The following is an 18,898-nucleotide window of genomic DNA, read 5'->3' on the forward strand; positions in this document are numbered from 1 at the left end:
AGAAGACCATGGGTGGCGAAGACTTTGTCGACCGCCACTGCCACATCAAACGTCACTGAGTCAACGAACTGCACTTATGGGTATCTAGACCACTGGCCCACCACCACCAGGAAGTGGACATCTCTTCCCGTGGATCTAAAGTCGACATGTACTGCCTCCTATGGCAGTGTACCTCGAGGCATCGACTCAATGGAGTGGAGGGAGGGTGGGGGGGGTTATGGTCCTTCTGTACTGGGGACGCTGCCTGGCACCAGGCCCAGGCCTCTACAAATTCTTACACTCTCTTCTCCAAGTCCGGGAACTACACCTTCCGCCGTAGCCTGACCTTGGTCTTGGCCAACCCCTGGTGAGCTAGCTAGATTACTTGCTGTACCTTGTGAGTGGGCACCACCATTTCGTCTCCTTGCAGCAGTAACCTGGAGTTGGTAAACGTTAGCTCATGCCCGGACCCTCCACAATTGCTCCAGAGTTGTTCCAGCACTGATTCCCACTCCCCCTTCTGCAGTGCGGGCGGAGGATCCTGAAGTATTCATCATTCTCAGACACCCTTTCTAGTTCCTGGATGGGCATCGAGTTCAGGTTAGTGGATTCCACAACCAGCTGTACATGCTCTTCGGCCTCCTCAATGCTGGATGCTTCAGCGCCTTCTCCTCAGTCCTTGGGAAGACATGATAGATAGTCTGCTGCATTTTTCGCTCCTGGGAGATATACCAGTGAGACCCCATATTCCAGCAACGCCAACATCCAATGGCTCAATCCTGGCAGGCGGCTTTGATAACGACCCAGCCATGATCGGCAGTAGAAGCTTGTGATCTTGTTATGACTGTCACCGGCCTCCCAAGCATGTAGAGGCAAAAATGCTGGCACCGCTAAAGCCCCACCAGGTCTTCACGCACAATTTGGGAGTACCTCTGCTCGGTGTCCAAAAGAGCATTACTGGCATACGCAATGGGCCTCGCTTCCCCCTTGCAGTCCATCAGCACGAGTACTGCACCCAGACCAAACAGACTGGTGTCCACAACCGCTTCCGACGGGAGGGCAGAGTCAGAAAACGCCATGGCGTTGTTCGCCGCGAAGGGTCCCTTTCACATCCTCGAACGCTGCTTGCTCGAGCGGGCCCCATTGCCTGGTAGGGTCATTCCTCGTCAGGTTCCTCAGTGGCTCCAACCTCATGCCGAGGTTCTTGATGAAACGGCCACAGTAGGTCACCATCCACAGGAAGCTACGAAATTCTGATACATTCTCCCGTGGTCTCGCTTCCACAATGTCCTTGATTTAAGAACGTGCTACTCGTGAGAAGGAACTCGCCCTTTTTCTCGATGCTGCGTCAAACCCAGAGCCTGAATGCATTCTAGGGTTCTAACCAGCAGTGTCATGTGCTCCACTTCAGATTTGGCGATTACCAGGATATCATCACTGATGTTGAAGACGCCTTCGAGGCTGCCAGGGCCCCTGGTATCAAGTTCTGAAAGACTTTGGCAGCCGACGACGCACAAACTGAGGTGCTTGTACCGATACAGACCTCGGTATGTGTTGTGAACATTGTGATGGATCGAGATTCTGGGTGTAACACAACCTGGTGGTACCCCGCCCTCAAGTCCAGCTTAGAGAAGATTCTCGCAACCTGCTGCTCCGTGATGATATCATCAATAGTTGAGATAAGGTGCCTCTCAAGCTTGATGGCCTTGTTGGAGAGTCGCATATCGACGCATATCCTGATGTGTCTGGCTGTTTGGGATTGTGAGCGACTACAATGGGCAAGACCCAGGGTGTCAGGCCTTCCACCTTTTCGATGATGTCCAGGTTTTCCAGGTTCTCCAACTCCTGGTCTACTAGATCTCGCACCTGAAAAGGGACCCTTCAGGGTTTGAGGGCCACCAGCTAAATGGACTCGTCGATGTGTGCCTTTACAGGCTCGCCAACCATCCCTGTGAACAGCTCTGCAAACCTCTAAAGGACTGCCTGTACATCCTCCACATACACGCTGTAGGCAAAACTGACGATGCCCAATGCTTCAGAGGCAGCACAGCTCAGAAGGGTGTTGGTGCTTACATCCGTCACGAAGAACCGTGCCTTGATGGAGGTATCGCCATGCTCAAACTTCGACACAAACGTCCTCCACCAGTGGTATGGGCTCATCGTCCCCGAATGTGAATATCCTAGCCTTCGGACGATGTAGGGTCAGGGGTTCTCTCAGTTTCTCATAGTGTGCCCTGACCATGACATGAGGCACCTGTGTCCACCAACACTGGTGGCGGTGAACCATCCACTTCGGCTGCCCTCGCCTTCAGGACACTCACACTGGAGATGAAGAATATATTTTCATCATCCTTCTCTTCCTCCAGGTCCTGGGTGGCTCCATCCTCTTCTTGATCCACGAGTGCCAAATTGGGCGGACCTTGTCAGAAAAATCCCGCACAAATTGACCCTCTCTGGACAACCACCAGCAGCTGGGCCCTTCACATTTGGGCACAATGGTCCATCATGCCAAACCGTCCACAAGCCTTGCCTTCTGCAGGGCACTCTGCAGGGTGCGGCAGATCGTACCCACAATTCATACAGGACTCGGGGCCCCTGGTGTTCCTGTCCTGCTGCACAGTGGGCCGACGGGCCCCTCTTGCACCTTGGAAGGATGCAATATTTGCCACGCCCATTCTTGACACCCGAGTCCCCCCCACCTTGTGTGACCATCCTAGCTCCAGGATGTGGGGCAGCGGGAGGCCAGCAGACTCCCGGAGAACTAAAATGTTTGCGCAGAGCATCTTTCACTGCAGCATAAGAGGCATCCACAGGCTCCAATGACTGAAACAGGCGATGCACTGCTGGCCCAGCTGAGTACAAGAGAGTTGTCACCTTACTTTCCTCATCAGTCTCTCCAGTGGCCTTCAAATATGTCCATCCGGTCAATCCAGGACTTCCAGCGTGGCCCCAGGCTCGATAGCGCCCCCGAGATGTCAAACTCAGGCATTGGTGCCAGCGCACCTTGCTGACGCGGGACTCTGGTGCCCCCTTGCATGGCTGGTGGAGTCACCACAGGCCTTCCACCTGCCTGCACCTCATCTGCCGTGTCGGTGGGTGCACAAGCCCCCTTCTTTGTCATGGGCCGCAACCCACACCAGAGCCAGAGGCAGAGAAAAACACCAGAGGAGAATGAAACCACCAGACTGTTCAGCACCACTGGGATTTTTTGTTCTAACAAGTCCTGCCCTTCCACCACACACAGAGGGGCTGCAGTAAATATTGAGGGAGGGCAGATTCCCCCAGCTGCACCCAGTAAACAGAACCAAGTCACTGAGAACACTCCTCCACTTGCATAGATGCTTGATCCACACAGGAAAATGCAGGAGAAGGACAGAAAGAGACACTGAAACCATGTGCTCCTCCTCCCCACCTCCCAGTCCACAGTCCCTTCCGTTGCTTGATTGGAGGAGTCCAGACCTCCAAAACGCAGTTGAATACCCACGTGGCTGTGGGGTTTCCATAAATTTGGCATGGGAGGCGCACAAGCATTCCTTACAGAGTTGCAACCTCCTGAGCTGCAAAATGCCAGCCGAAAACACTGTCCGTGCTGGCACCACAGCTTGAGAGAGCTTTGTAATTCGATCCGTCACATTCCTCACGGCCGTATGGCAGAGTTGGTCTATGACAGCTCAGACAACCACTCTGCCTCCAGTATGGTATGGGTGCCCCTAAACTCCGCCCCCCCACCCCTCCAAGAAGGAACCTCCATGTGTTGCGTGAGCACTCCAGATATACAGACAACTCAGGAGACACTGAGCCTCGTCCGTGCTCTCCGAGCGCACGTGACCAGCACCTTTTATTACCAACCGCACGCAACAGAGTTACGCGAATCCGCTGTGTATGCTTCCTTAAGGGACACCACACTGGGGCCGCTGCCGAGAAGGGAGAGCGTGGTAAGCAAACAGTGACAGGCCGGCATTGGTGCACGGCTGCTCCAGTTAGCGCCAACACTCAAAGGGAGACACGCGGCCACAGTAGCCAGATACAGGGATCCCTCTGTGCCGCACAATGAGGGAGGGACCAGTGTGCGCAGGGGGTAGGAAGCCGGGAGACAGGGCTTGGATTCCCTCCAGAAGAGGCCTCAGTTGAATACCACGGACATGCAGTTTGGACTGAAACAGGCACAGGTCTAGAAATGTAGCAGTAGAGAGAAGGCTGGAGAAGTCCATACTCTCAGAGTGTAGTGGCACAGTTGTATAAATTCAGAAGCCTGGAAAGGGGTGCAGGGAAGGAAACAATGGATAAGCCACACAGATGATCCCTGGGGAGGAAGTCGCTACTAAAAGAAAACATCAACATAATTCGGGAGGAAATTAAATCCATGAGATGGGACATCCAGGCATCAATGCAGGCTCTGAGAGGTAGAGTGGAGAAAGTGAAAGAGAAGATTGAAGCTCTGAAAAATAATCAACTGTCTGCTGACCTGCTTGAAGGTGGACATTCTGGCCAGAGCTAGGAAGGAGCTTACCTTTGAAGGATACAAGATCGCAATATATCAGGACCTCTCAGTGTTTACTCTAGCGAGGCGATTTGACTACAGAACCCACGCCCAGCGTTTGAGAGATCATGAGTATAAATAGCAATGGGGATATCCATTCTCTCTCACTTTTGAAGCAGTGGGCGAGGATATCCGAATAACCACCAAACAAGGGGGCGCTGGCGCATTTACAGGAGAATGCCCAGGAGCAGTCATCAAGTCGGGACTCGGTGGCAGTCGGACATAAACAACAGGGTCCGAGAAGCATTGGGAGGAGAGAGAAGAGGCCAGGTAGCCAGAAACGTAGGCGCCTAAATACGCTGTACCCAAAGACTTGAAGGAGCAGAGGGGAGAGCCGATAAAGATGGCGGCGGCGAGATTGGAATGTGTATGTTGTGGGGTGGGGGTGGTAGGTTGGGATTACCAGTGAGTTGAATCGTTAATGGGAGTTCAAGTTAAGGGGTGGGAGGTGGTGAGAAATCGACTTGGGTGGCCCTGGTGTTCAGTTGAGGCATCTCAAAAGGGAATTTGGGGGTGGGAGGGGTATCGGAGAAGGGGGGGTTTGGGAAAATGGCAGGTACTGGGGGAAGAAGAGAAGGGGCAATGGGTCTCACAGTGTTAGGATTTGAGGATAGTGAGAGTGGACGGAAAGATTATAATAAACCTGCAATGGCGGGGAGAGTACAAAGGTGGGGAGGAGGAGGAAATTACTTGAAGGTGTGAACCTTGAATGTGAAAGGGTTATTCTCCAACAAAGAGGTAATTAGTGGTGCAGGAATTTAGGACACTAAATGTTGATATTGTGATGGGGCAGGAAATGAGATTATTGGTGGGAGAAGAAAACCGTACTCCGTGTGCCCTCATAGGGCACTGCTAATGGGCGTCACGATAGACAAAAAGGGGTGTAGTGTGGATATTATTCCATAAGCATTTTAGGATGTTGGACTAACAGTAGATGAAGGCCAAGGAGGGACAGATTCCGATGGTGAAGGTTTGCATAGATGGGAATAAAATGGCAGTTGCCACATCATTCTCACCCAACCAGGGGCAATCAGCATTTTGAACCGAAGCCCTAGACTTCTAGGAGAGGTACAGGGGCCTTTAATATTAAGGGTTGATTTTTTAATTTGTGGGCGGACCCAATTGGGATAGGAGAATGATCAAGGAGATGGAGTAAAGAAGGTCTTTTGGTTTCAAGACACTCTAGGTGGGATGTTTGAGGTACGAGGGTTAGGGGATGTTGGGAGATGGAAACACTGCACCTGGGGATAGGGATATATAGATTTGTGGGGCCTCAACTCACGCAATGCGCTATGGCGGTGCAACAAATTCCTTTGGAAGGATGCAATATCTGGGACTGAACTAAAAAAAAAGCATAACAGAATACTTTGAATATAATGATACGGGAGATGCAGATATATGCACGGTATGGGAGGTAGCTAAAGCAACATAGAGGGGGCAGTTGATAGCGGAAAGGGGGAGGAGAAAGAGAACGGCAGTTAGGTTGTGACAAACTACTTAGGGAAATGACCACTTTGGCAAGTGGGTGATTTCAAAGGATGGCAGAGCAGGAACACCTTTTGGCAGAATTCCAGAGTAAGAGAAGGGAACGCAAGCAATTGGGGATCAGTGAGGTTGTGCAGAATCTGCAATTTCTGAAACAGATATTTTATGAGAAAGGGGACAAGGCGGACTCAATGCTGGCGGCATGGCTTAAGGCACAACAGGCAGAGAGAGGAGTGGAGGAAATTGAGATGCTGGAAGGAATTCTTTCTTCAGAACCTACCGAAATGTCTCAAGGCTTTGCAGCATTTTATGAGGTCCTATATGGGGCCAACTTAGAAATGGACGGGACATGCGTGCGTGGACCTATACTTGAGCGGTTGAGTTCAGAGAGGGTCCAGGGCTTTAACGCCCCAGTTACTCAGGAGGAGGGTCAAAGGGCTATCTCCCTTACCTGGGGAGGATGGCTTCACAGTGGGATTTTATAAGAAGTATGCTACCTCACGCCTTTCCTAGTGAAATTGCTCAATTAGATATTGGCCACGGGCAACGCCCCACCCACGTTTGGTCAGGTACTGATCACTGTTATCCCAATGACTGGCAAGGATCTCAAAAAGTGTGCACCATATCGGGCAATATCAATGCTCAATATCGGTGCCAAGATTTTCACAAGATCATTGGCATCTCAATTTATGCCGCTGTTGGTTCACTGGGACCAGGTAGGGTTTATACCGGGATGACAAAGTGAAGACATGTTGCGGAAGACCCTTAATCTAATGGATTGGGCGAAGGGAAAGGGAGGGAAATCCAGCCCTACTGGCCATAGACGCAGTGAAAGCGTTTGATAGGGTGGGATGGCAGTTCATGTATGCGATCCTTGAGAATTTTGGTTTCGAGAGCAGTCGCCACAACGGGGTAAGAGATTTACAGGGACCCGGTCGCAACAGTGACTGTTAATGGGAAGATTTGAAGGCAGTTTCCATTATATAGAGGGGGATTGCCAGGGCTGACCATTATCTCAGTTGTGGTTGGAACATTAGCAGAAAGGATTAAGGTTTCCCCACAGGTTGAAGGGATAAGGGTGGGCGGCAAAGAGTTTAAGGGCCTGATTCATGAAGTGTTTTATAATGGAGGAAACCCATAGGAAAATGTTCCATGAATCAGGGCCTAAATTGGATCTTAATGCTACACTTGAGGAACCCTTGTAGTGCAACTTAATTCCAGCAGTGTTCGAAATCATTATAAAGCATGGGGTTTATTCTGGATTTAAAATCAACAAGAGTAAGTCGGTCCTTTTCCCATTTGGGGTGGAAACGGAACTAGTTAAGGTTGCATTAGGACAAGTGGGACTAGACCTCCAATTGGAGAATATGAAGTATCTTGGGGTTAAAGTGACATGGTCACTCGAGGGGCTCTTTGAGGCAAACTATCCTCTGTTCTTGGCGTCCTTGTATAGGGAGACAGAACTTTAGGGTAAATCAACTATTTCCTGTATGGGGTGGCTTAATGCTCTGAAGAGGAACTTCCTCCCTAGGGTCCCATATGTATTCCAAATGCTGCCGATTAAGATACCCGCGTGGATGTTAAGCGAAAGGGTGTATGTTGCGCTTTCTGTGGCAAGGGAAAACTAGTAGGATACCATACGTCTTGTCGATTCGGGCCAAGGAGAAGTGGTTGTTGGTTTCCCGGACCGGGATATGTATATTAAGGCAGCACAATTGAGGGTGTTGGTCCCCCATTTGAGGATGGATTCTCAGAAACAGTTATTTTTGGAGAATTTCTTGTAGAGACCAGTCCATAGCCATTTGCCCCACTTTGGTTGAGTAGGGGAATGGCTATGAGCCCCACAAGATAAGTTCCCAAGGCGAATTGGAGACAATAGTACACTGGCGGTTCTATGGGATATTTGGAAACAACGCCCGGGAATGATAGGGGTTACGACTTGGCCATCGCTCTTGAGCCACTTATGGGCCCGACCGGTGACAGACTAGATACCTGATGCGTTAAGATTCCAGGAGTGGTATGAGGCAGGTTTGGCAAGGGTGCGACAGCTGTGGATTTTTTCATAACAAATTAAACAAACACAAATATCACTGGACATTAAGTAAATTAAGTCACGAACAGCGATACTTTGAATTATACGTACAACCCAATAACCACCTACATTCGAACTCAGACCAGGGCAAACACCAAACATGTACTGGGCAGACTATACACGCATTGAGGGTGACGGTCAGGGTTGGTGGACTACTATTGGACATTCTGCAAGACCCTTTATTAACCTAGGGTGAGTGGAACTTCAACCACTGAATGGCACCATTGTCACCTACTGGCCCCATATAGAGCATGCTGACAAACTGAAGGAACACAGCTTCACATACTGTCTAACTGAGGCCACTTTAAGCATGTCCAGAATAGGCAGGCTCGCAGCATTTAGACATATGGTTACTGAGTCCACTTTAAGCATTTGCGCGACTGGGGACCACCAGTTCAACTTGCATTAGTATCCGTTCAGGACAGGCACTACCACAGTTCAGGAGCAGTTGATGGCACAGTACAGAAGCCGGCAAAGCCACTCCTGGGAACACATCGGCCTAGTCCATGAATATTGGGGCAGGCAGTGTCATGGTGACGGGCCACTGCTTGTTCTTCTCCCCTCGGCAGGAATGCCTCGGTATGTTGTTAGGGCAGGGGTGGCAGCATGTTACTCACCCTCTCTTCTTGGACATACGAGCACCCTCTCGGTGGAGAGCTGCGCCAAGGTCAGTGCCAGAATGATGGTAGGCTACAAGAGGAAGCAAACAGGAGTTAGATCCTTGCAAGTCTTCTTCCTAACCCGAGTGCATGAGCACTCTCAAGGTGAGAGCCGCAGCCAGGTGAGTGAAGGGGCAGGCGAGGGCTGCCCACTTGTCAAAGCAGTTGCACTTGTTGATCTTCCCATGGCAGCAGAATGTCGCCCTCAGTCTCTCCCTCATCCAGGTGGGGGATGTTCACCTGATGAGGCAGCGGTCCTGGCTGAGTCAGTCTAGTTTCCTCTTCTCCTGACAGAAACCCCTCTGAATGTTGACAGGGCATTGGGGTTGCAGGAAGGGTGTCTGAGGCCACACATTTCCCTCCCCAGGAGGCACAGAAAGGCGCACAAACACTCTTACAGAGCTGCATACCTCACGTGCTGGTCCGCATTCTACGTTCCCCTTTGACCACCAACTCTCTAGCAGGGCACACACTTTTTCCAATCACTGGTGACTTAGATTAGTTACGAGATGAAACAAATAGAGGTGGTTAGTCACCCGTCGCTGAAACGACATTGTTCTTGATAGCAGCATGACAGTCATCTATCGAGTTGTTACTGACTTGCCGTAGGTTAATACTGGTGGATTCAAGGACGTGAACATGTCCGTATTTACTAGTAGCTCGGGAGAAGGCTTGCATGGCAGGTGCAGGCGTGCACAGCCGCAGGTGTAGGGCCCATTAATGATGGGAGCGTGGGCAGTCGCGCAACTTATGTTCATTCCTTATTACTGTAAGGCAGACACCACATGCACGTCCCAGGATCTTCAGGGGTCATTTGCCTTTTATTTGTATGGCGCCCCCTCAGAGCGCTTCATTTATCACCGCCGGGGGCTCGGGCTTGCTGCAGGAAGGGAGCCGGCACAGCAGGGTGCTGCTGGAGCTCCAATAGATGATTAGTACCCCCCACCCCATCTCCAAACGCCACAGATCACAGGAACGCAAAGGCTCCCATCTCTCCCAATTAATGGAGACAATGTTAATGATCAGGTGAGGCAAAAGTATGCCGAGCACAGACGGACGCAGTAATTCCATTCTTGAAGGCTGCCGCTGTTCTAAAGCACGTGCGTACAGGGGGCTCCTTTTATTATCATTCAGTCATGACTCAAAAGGAGCCGCACACCACATTGATAGGCCAACTATTGATGACGTTATTTCTCAGTGGGTTAGTGGCACAATTGATCATGTACTTCAATAATCCGTCACACATTGCTTTCTACTGTGCGACTGGTGTTTTTATTTCGAAGGGGCTTTCTGCTGCAAGGAGAGGGTCGCGTATTGTGACAAGCCGTGTCTGCAAAATCGCATGCGTTACCTGCAGAACTATTCGTGAACCCTATGGGAAATCGTGGTATAAAATGCACAACCAGGCAGCAGCTACTTCAAAAAGCTCCTGCGGGAAAATACCCTGCCCAAAACAATCCTGAAAGAAACACCCTACTGCACAGTTCATTTAGAAATGCGCTTAATGTGCACCAGTGGGTGCAATGGTTTTCAAAAAACATCTCAAGCAATAGTGGTCCTTTGTAATATTTGCAAGTTCGAATGTAGCTGGATTGTTCACAACTCCTAAGATTTAGGAACTGTGACACCACCGACAAGCCCCTCTCACTCTGAAAATGCCTGCAGCACCACTGCTCATCACGAGTGTCGCACTCTAGCACAGTTTCACTGCTGAACATAAATTACAGCTTGGAACACACTCTGACCCATATACCGTAGTGCCCCGACAGTGTCAAGCCCATAACGAGCTCGGCCGCGGTATAACGATCATTCCCTCCTGTGTGTCGGATATGAATGGCAGCATTGTGCAGTGCATTTGCCATTCTGCATCAATGTTGGGCGTTTTACCTGTTTGACTCTCTGCTTCAGCCGGTTGTCTATGAAGGGTGCCATGGGTGCTGCTGTTCCTTCAGACTATTGGCGAATGATGACTCCTCCCAGTGCGGTTCCCACTGCGGCGACTGTTGGGAGAACTAGGACCACAAGCGGGCACAATCCACTAAACTGGCACAATCCACTGAACTCCGGGTCGAGGCTCCTAATAGCAGCATGTCTAAAAAGTTCCCATCCGAAGTCTGACGATGGACAGAGAAAGGGGACTATGTGTTGTCAAAAGAGGAAGACAATCCTATGCGGAACAGCGCGGACATCTTGGAACAGGATCAATTTGAGATTGGCTAAAAGGCAAGTCCCAGCCTATCCACAAAGCCATAGAAGCGTAAAACAACCTTATTGGTTAGACAAGCTACGTGCATGTGAAAAGGCAGACTTCAGTACATTGCTTGCTAAATTCAGATTCTATGTCAAGACCCAGAGTATCATATTATGCTTGTTTAAAGCCTACTTACCACTATCGTTGCCACTTTTTCTACTGGCTTGAAAAAAAAATGTATTTTATTTTATTTTTTTCATTTGTATAGCGTGCATACAGCCCATAGGCATTGAGGCACTGTTACAGGTAGACTAACTAGTCAAGCTAGTGTCATACAGGCAAAGTTTGTCATACAAAAAAAAAAGTAACATAATGAAGTGGCAATTATACATGAACAAGCAGTAGGGGAGGGGAGGTCAGGTTTCTGTGAAAAGCTTTACAGAAGATCCAGTAGGATTTCCCTGCCCTCAGGGAGGGTGGGAGGTTGTTCCAGAGTTTTGGCAGCAAGGTATGGGACGCTGGAGCCTCTGGCTTTGCATCTCTTAACTTTGGGAACAATTAGTCAATCAGTGTAGGGGGTCCTAGTGGGTGTCGATGAGTGGGCTTTGGTAATTCTTTTGGAGAGGTATGGAGGCGCTGCTTTGGAGAGGCACTTGTGGCATACATGCCAACATTTGAACTTTTGTAAGAGGGAGAAATTGCTCGCACGCACCCCCTCTATGACCCGCAGCGCCTTTTACTGGAAATGATGGGGCTGAGTTAAAAAAACATGCAAGAAAACATAAAACTGTGCATTTAATTATCTAGCGAGGACATTTTCTGCAAATAGAGATCTACTATAACCATCACTAAACAACATTATACTTACTTGTTTGTGGATAGTCAGTTCTGTGATCTAATAAGCACCCGTCTATAAATCTGGAAGATGAGTAACTGACAAAGATATACTGGCCTTAAAGATAAGCCTGCTACAGCTGAATGAGGGTGTTTTTGTGCTTTTAAAAAAAAATAGCAGTTTTTCGCTGAATTTTGCGGGATCACAAAATCACTATGAGCTGGAAGGTCTGACTGATGATGAAGGTGAACTGGTGAGAGTAGATCACAGCAGAGACTTCAATCCAGCGCTCTGAAAAGCTCTGAAATTTGCAGAATTATTTATTTAATTCCGCGACGACGTGAATCCAGCAATTCCAGGCCACAGAAAGGTGCTGCCTTTCCCCTGCAGACACTGGATGCCATTTGGCCTTTGTTTAACGCACAAGGCTCTTTGCCATTCCAAGATGGCCACCTCGAATGCCTGTTCCTCCTCACCCCTCCGAGCTTGCTGTAACAAGCCCTGATTGGCTCCCTCTGTTGTTAAGAAGCCAATCAGGACACCGTGCAGGTGTGAGCTGGCCTCGTGAAAAGGCTCAGGTCCTGACTGAGCTGACCGAGCTGCAGGCTGCACCAGGTCACTAAGCCCTATCACCACTAGTCCTGTTACTGCCCTACTGGCCCTTGCTCCTCTGGCTCCCCTGAGCCTACCCAGATCATCCAGAGCCTGGACATCGCCCTCGCAGTACAACAGAGTTCATTGGTGTTCCGACGCCGCACTCTACTCCATAGAGGTAACCTACTTGTGATCATTGAGCACCTATAACTTGCAACTGTGATACCATCTGTCCCATTTGCAGTAAGAGTTGATAACTGCTCCCAAGTTTTCATTGTGTTGCCCTACAGTTGCACAGACACATGCATTTAGCCATTTGAAAGTGCACCGCCATTGAAACTGCATTTAGCCATTTGAAAGTGCACTGCCATTGAAACTGCATTTAGCCTGTGACTACATTGTGTTTCTTAGTTGCTCCTAGCCTGCCACTACATTGTGTTTTGATAGTTGCATTTAGCCTGCCACTACATTGTGTTTGATAGTTGCATTTAGTCTGCCACTACATTGTAATTTGATAGTTGCATCTAGCCTGCCACTACATTGTGTTTGATAGTTGCATTTAGTCTGCCACTACATTGTAATTTGATAGTTGCATCTAGCCTGCCACTTCATTGTGTTTGATAGTTGCATCTGGCCCGACACTACATTGTGTTTGATAGTTGCATTTAGCCTGCCACTACATCGTAATTTGATAGTTGCATCTAGTCTGCCACTACATTGTAATTTGATAGTTGCATCTAGTCTGCCACTACATTGTACTTTGATAATCGCACTTAGCCCATTAATGCATTGCTATCTGAACTGCCTTCATTACCAGGTGTATATCTAATGTATTGTGCACTGTGCCTGCCAATAGTTCTACAGTTGCCAACACGCTACATTATATTCTAATATTAGGCACCCATACCACGTTGCATGCATAGCATGTACCCAATATGCCTTGCATAACTGACTTCTTACATTCATGTACTACAATGCCTACATTAGCCAAGTTAGGACCATGAATAGTTGTGTCACCTCCATCTTAGCCAACGGTGCCCCAATCGAGTGACCGCCTACTGTGCCACCCCTGGGATCCTGTGTTCTCAACCTACCTATTTATATATCACAGTATATGTTATAACATCCTCTACTCCAGCAGAATGTATTTTAGCACGACCCTATCAACATACGCCCCACTACTGTTACTACAATTAATACTGGTAACTATGGACCAATCTAAACATGTACCCTGCCCTACTCTCTATAGAAACTCCAGGCTTCGCGCTAGACTCTCCACCCTCTACAAGCCGCAGGTACCCAGCAACGTCTATTTTAACCGTCGCACCATTCCCAAAAACCAGACTCGGAACTCAACGCATCCTAACCCACAATCACCGGCTAGCACCATAACGAAAGAACCCATCCTGGTTACCTCCAAAACCAACTGTCCCCCCAAAACAACCTCCATAACAGGAGCACTGATCAATGCTAGATCGGTCGTGGCCCACGCCACTGAAATAGCTGACCTCCTTACATTAGACAACCTCGACCTCCTAGCAGGCACAGAAACCTGGCTACATGACGCAGAAGGTTCAGCCCTCTCTCTAGCAATACCCAAAGAGTACCCACTACTAAGACTAGACCGCCAGAACGCCAGAGGTGGTGGTTTAGCCATCATCTCCAAATCTAACCTCAATGTAAGATTAACAACACCGCCCACCCTAAAATCCTGCGAACTCCTGACTGCTAAATTACCGATATCCCCATGCCAAACCCTAACTGTCTACCTCATTTACAGCCCACCAGGGCCTTTAGGCCTATTCGAAGAGGAATTATTCAGCCTCTTAGCGAGCAACACAAAAAAGTAATCCCAGACAATGATCCTTGGTGATCTTAACCTAGGTCTTAACGACCCAGATGACAAACAAGCGCAAGTTATTGCTACCATGCTTGAGGGACATGGCCTCACCCAAAAAGTTCTCACCCGCACCCACGACAAAGGGAGAATATTAGACTGGGTAGCCACCTCCAACTGCCCTACTACCATCACCAAAATTACACCCCAGCCGTGGACTGACCACTTCCTCATTAATTTCTACTTAACATTCAACAAGATGTTCAGAACTGAAAAAATAATGGCACCTTCGGCTCCCACTAGATCCAGAAAAAACACCACACCTGACAATATCTTACCCCTGCTCCTCCCAACCATCAATGCCCTGCCAACTGATTCTGACCCAGATACCATGGTCAAAATATACAACGACACCATGGCCATAGCCATGGACACCGTTGCCCCACTGAAGAACTGTAAAAGTAAACAACAATCCCACCTCAATGCTTGGTTCACCCCCTACCTAAAAGAACTGAGATTGGAAAAAAGGAAGCTTGAAACAGTATGGCGACACACTCCTACAGTTGAAAACAAACTTAAACTCAAACTATGCGCTACTAACTACAAGAAAGCAATCATCCAAGCTAAAAAAGACGTCTATAACGATAGAATCTCCAACGCATGCTCCAATACAAAGGAATTATTTGCAATCCTGCGAGAACTTGAATCGCCCATACCACCACCCGACAACGTACCCAAAGACAAGCAATGGTGTACCAATATCCAAAATGCCCTTGCAAATAAAGTGAAAACACTACAATCTAAAATTACTATAAAAAAAGCCTTGCTCCCTCTCAGCGAAACTCCCAGTACGCCCACGCCCAAAACTTGCCTAACACCCTTCAAATTCGCTAAATTCTCCACTCATGAAACTGAAAAAATCATTGCCTCACTAAAACCTTCCAATTGCAAAGGCGATAACTGCCCGGCCCTGATAATTAAGAATTGGTTCGACCATTTGTCTGGTCGACCAATTTTTTTCGACGAAATGTCTGGCAACCTCATCTAGCACAGTCCCAAGCAGCTTAAAAGAGTCCTGGGTTCTCCCCCTGCTAAAAAAACAAACCCTAGACCCCTCCATCCCCACCAACTATAGGCCCATCACCACTGTCCCTTTCCTCCTGAAGATAATTAACAGAGTGGCCTATCTCCAAATCCAAAAATACCTGGAGACTAACCAACTCCTTGGCACTCGTCAATCGGACTTCAGACCTCAGCACGGCACTGAGACCGCACTTATAGATCTTAAAGCCCAAATCAATGAGCTCAATGACAAAGGAAACACAGCTATGCTACTCCTCCTTGATATGTCGGCGGCTTTTGACCTAGTGGACCACGCAGTACTCTGCAAACACCTAGCGTCAGCCGCCCACTTCTCAAGTGAAGCTATAGCCTGGGTCCAATCCTTTCTCGACAATAGAAGTATGCAAGTCTTCTCCACTTAGACTCTGCAGACCCTATCCAGACAACATGTGGACTCCCACAAGGCCCCTGTGTCTCGCCAACGATGTACAATATCTTTACTAAACCTCTATTCGACAAATTGGACAGACTGGGTGTCACCTACACAAATTATGCAGACGACACCCAGATCCTCATCCCCCTTTCGGGCACTTTCATTACGGATACAGCTTTAGTAAACAAAATGTACACCCTCATTCAGGCATGGATGGCAACCCATGGCCTCTGCCTGTACGACGAAAAAACCGAGATCATTATTCTAGGCTCACCTAAAAACTTTAAAAAACTCGATTCCAATTACAGCTCCTTCAATATCGACGACAATATAATGCCCGTCGCCAAAGAGGTAAAGACCCTTGGTTTCTACTTGGATTCCACTTTGTCCCTAAGGAAACAAGTGAACTCCCTGGCCTCATCCACTGCCTATACTGGTAAACTTATTAAAGCATGCAGACCCTTCCTTTCACCAGCTAGCTGCATTATCCTAGCAAATGCACTGATCCTCTCAAAATTGGATTACTGCAATACACTTTATGTAGGCGCTAATAAATATATCATTAATAAACTTCAAACCCTGCAAAACAACATGCTCAGAACGGCCCTGAACCTCCCAGTCAGAGAGCACATTTCGAATGTGCGTAGAAATTACAACTGGCTAAAAATCAGCGATAGGGTCACCTTCAAAATCGTCACACTAACATTCAAATGCCTGACCAACCCAGCCCCCCCCATACCTTAGGGACAGAATAATAAGAAAAACATCTGCACGACCAACCAGAACAGCCAACTATTTCTGCCTCTAAACCCTGAGAAAAAAAACAGGAGGCAATAGCTTCCCTGTGCAAGTAGCTCAGTACTGGAACACCCTACCAGTTGAACTAAGAAGGGACCAGCCTTACAATAGCTTCAGGCACCACACCTGCACCTGGCTCCGATGCAATGACCTTTGAAACCTGAGACTATATGCATTGTGATCTGTTGCCATACGTACCCCCCACTCTCACATGTAAAATGTACATAATGTATTTACTGTTTATAATATGTTACCCTCTATCCTTACATGTAAAGAAAGTATATCATGTAATTTTTGTATATAACTTATGACACCCACCAACCTGTAATCTGTAACCTGTAACCAAGCTCTAAGTATTCTTGTTATCCTGTGCGCCCAGCTACCCACGGGATTTCTGGCTCCCTACAAATAAACAAACAAACATGTGAGACAACTGTTTCATTGTGAAGGTTCTTTTTGTGAAAAATAATGGAAGCCACTCTTGTGGCCCAGGAAGAGCAGGTCTGTACCTTTTTGAGATGCTGCACTGGTGATGAAGGTGAACTGGTGAGAGTAGATCACAGCAGACACTTCAATCCATGTGAGAGGGCTGCAAGGGAGTCTACTCTTGTTATTAATGGACAGTAACTGGAATGAGCCTTATTCCAATTACTATCCACTAACCGTTTGGGATGATATGATATGGCATTGATAATGCATCTATACACAAGTGTTTCAAGGCGCGACAAGACCAGGGAGGGGGAACAGAGGGAAGACAGAGACAACGATCTTACTAGGCCAGGTGACATTGAGATCGTGTGGGGGAGGGGGAAAGGGGAATAGTGTGAAGGGAAAAGGGGAGGGGCAGTGCAGTACACAGGATAAACACTAAATAAACAAAACAATAAATAAGAAGTGTGGCCAGCTGGTGGCAAGTGCAAGGGTAAGTGCAGACATTAGGTGTCAAGTGCAGGTAGGGGTCTGTAAGGATACAGAAACAGCTCCAGAGTGCAAGGGTTGCCAGGGGGGCAGTGCAGCTGTGCAACTGGCGGAGAGGGGACCTGGGACCGAGAACAGAGGGTAGCCAGGTGACCAGTGCAGTTACAGTTTCGACCAGGAGTTCAGCAGGGGAGAGAAGGAGAGAAAGCAGAAGCAAAGAGGAAGGTCTTGAGATGCTTCGGGAACCGGAGATGGTTCTCCTCAAGTTTCAGAGAGGCAGGGAGGCTGTTCCAGAGGGAGGCAAGAAAGAGACCTGCCACCAACTTGTTGCTTGGAGAAGCGACTGACCCTGAGGGAGTTGGAGGTGGATGAGCGAAGAGCTCGAGAAGGAAGATATTTAGGAAGAGAGAGTTGAAGGTTTTGAGGTCCCAGGCCCCAGAAGGCCTTGTGGACAATACAGAGAGTTTTGAACTTAATCCTCGCAGCCACTGGGAGCCAGTGCAGAGATTTCTGTCCTGGAGAGATACAATCCCTGTGCTTGAGGCCAAGGACAAGTCTCGCAGTCCTGTTTTGGATGAGTTGCAGAGGGCGCAGAATGGAGGCAGGCCGATTTAGAAAGAGGCTGTTGCAGTATTCCAGCCTAGAGAGAACCAGAGCTCTGGAGACAGTGAACTTCTGGGGGAAGGAGAGGAAAGGAAGAATACCTCTGAGGAGGTGCAGCTGGTAGTGTGATTTCTTAGAGACGCCAGAGATGTGAGGAGAGGAGGAGAGTGTGGAGTCAAAGATGACCCGGAGGTTTTTAGACTTACAGGTGGGGGCAGGAAGAGGGCCAAGAGAGGCTGGCCAGAGAGTGACAGCAAAGGAGGGAGCAGGTGTGCCAATGAGATGAATCTCTGTCTTACTGGCATTAAGGCAGAGATCATTGGCGGCACACCACTCCTGGATAGCAGACAGACAGTCATAGATGAGAGAAGAAGAAGAGGTGGCTGAAGGCAGACTGAAAATGAGCTGAGTGTCATCCTCATAGCACTGGAAGTTGGGGCAGAGAGCGGCAATGCAGTGGGCAAGAAGTGCCAGGTATTGGTTGAACAGCCAGGGAGAGAGGTTAGACCCCTGGGGAACACCACAGATAAAGATAGAGATAGAGGAAAGGAAGGACCCAAGTTAGGCCTGGGAGGGTCGATCTGAGAGGAAAGTAGTCAGCCAAGCCAGGGCATGATCGGTGATACCCAGGTTATCACGTAGACGGTTGAGCAGGATGGCATGGTTGACCATGTCAAAGGCAGAAGAGAGATCAAGTAAGATGAGGACATAGGGGGTGTTGGAATCGAGGTTGGAGAGCAGGGCTTCACAGATGTTCAGGAGAGCAGTTTCCGTGCTTCTGGCAGTTCTGAAGCCAGACTGATGGTTATGGAGATAACCAACAGATTCAGTGTGAAGATTATGCTGGGAGATGGCCATCTTTTCCAGGAGTT

The 18,898-nt window shown here is 48.7% G+C and overlaps 1 protein-coding gene across 4 annotated transcripts in view; it reads right to left on the minus strand.

Annotated features, from left to right (window-relative positions):
* The window catches only part of NVL (nuclear VCP like), a 1,303,574-nt gene extending 1,292,617 nt beyond the window's left edge, over positions 1–10,957 (minus strand). For 3 of the 4 annotated variants that reach the window (XM_069608644.1, XM_069608642.1, XM_069608643.1), the window contains exon 1: positions 10,643–10,823. In XM_069608644.1, coding sequence (XP_069464745.1) covers positions 10,643–10,687 — 45 coding nt within the window. In that variant the 5' untranslated portion in view covers positions 10,688–10,823. Of the gene's footprint in view, positions 1–10,642 lie in introns of all 4 variants that reach the window. The other variant, XM_069608641.1, reaches the window with a different exon arrangement.
* Positions 10,958–18,898: the final 7,941 nt, after the last annotated feature.

The sequence above is a fragment of the Ambystoma mexicanum genome, chromosome 4q (genome assembly GCF_040938575.1).
Source record: "Ambystoma mexicanum isolate Mex_15411 chromosome 4q, UKY_AmexF1_1, whole genome shotgun sequence".
NCBI lineage: Eukaryota > Metazoa > Chordata > Amphibia > Caudata > Ambystomatidae > Ambystoma > Ambystoma mexicanum.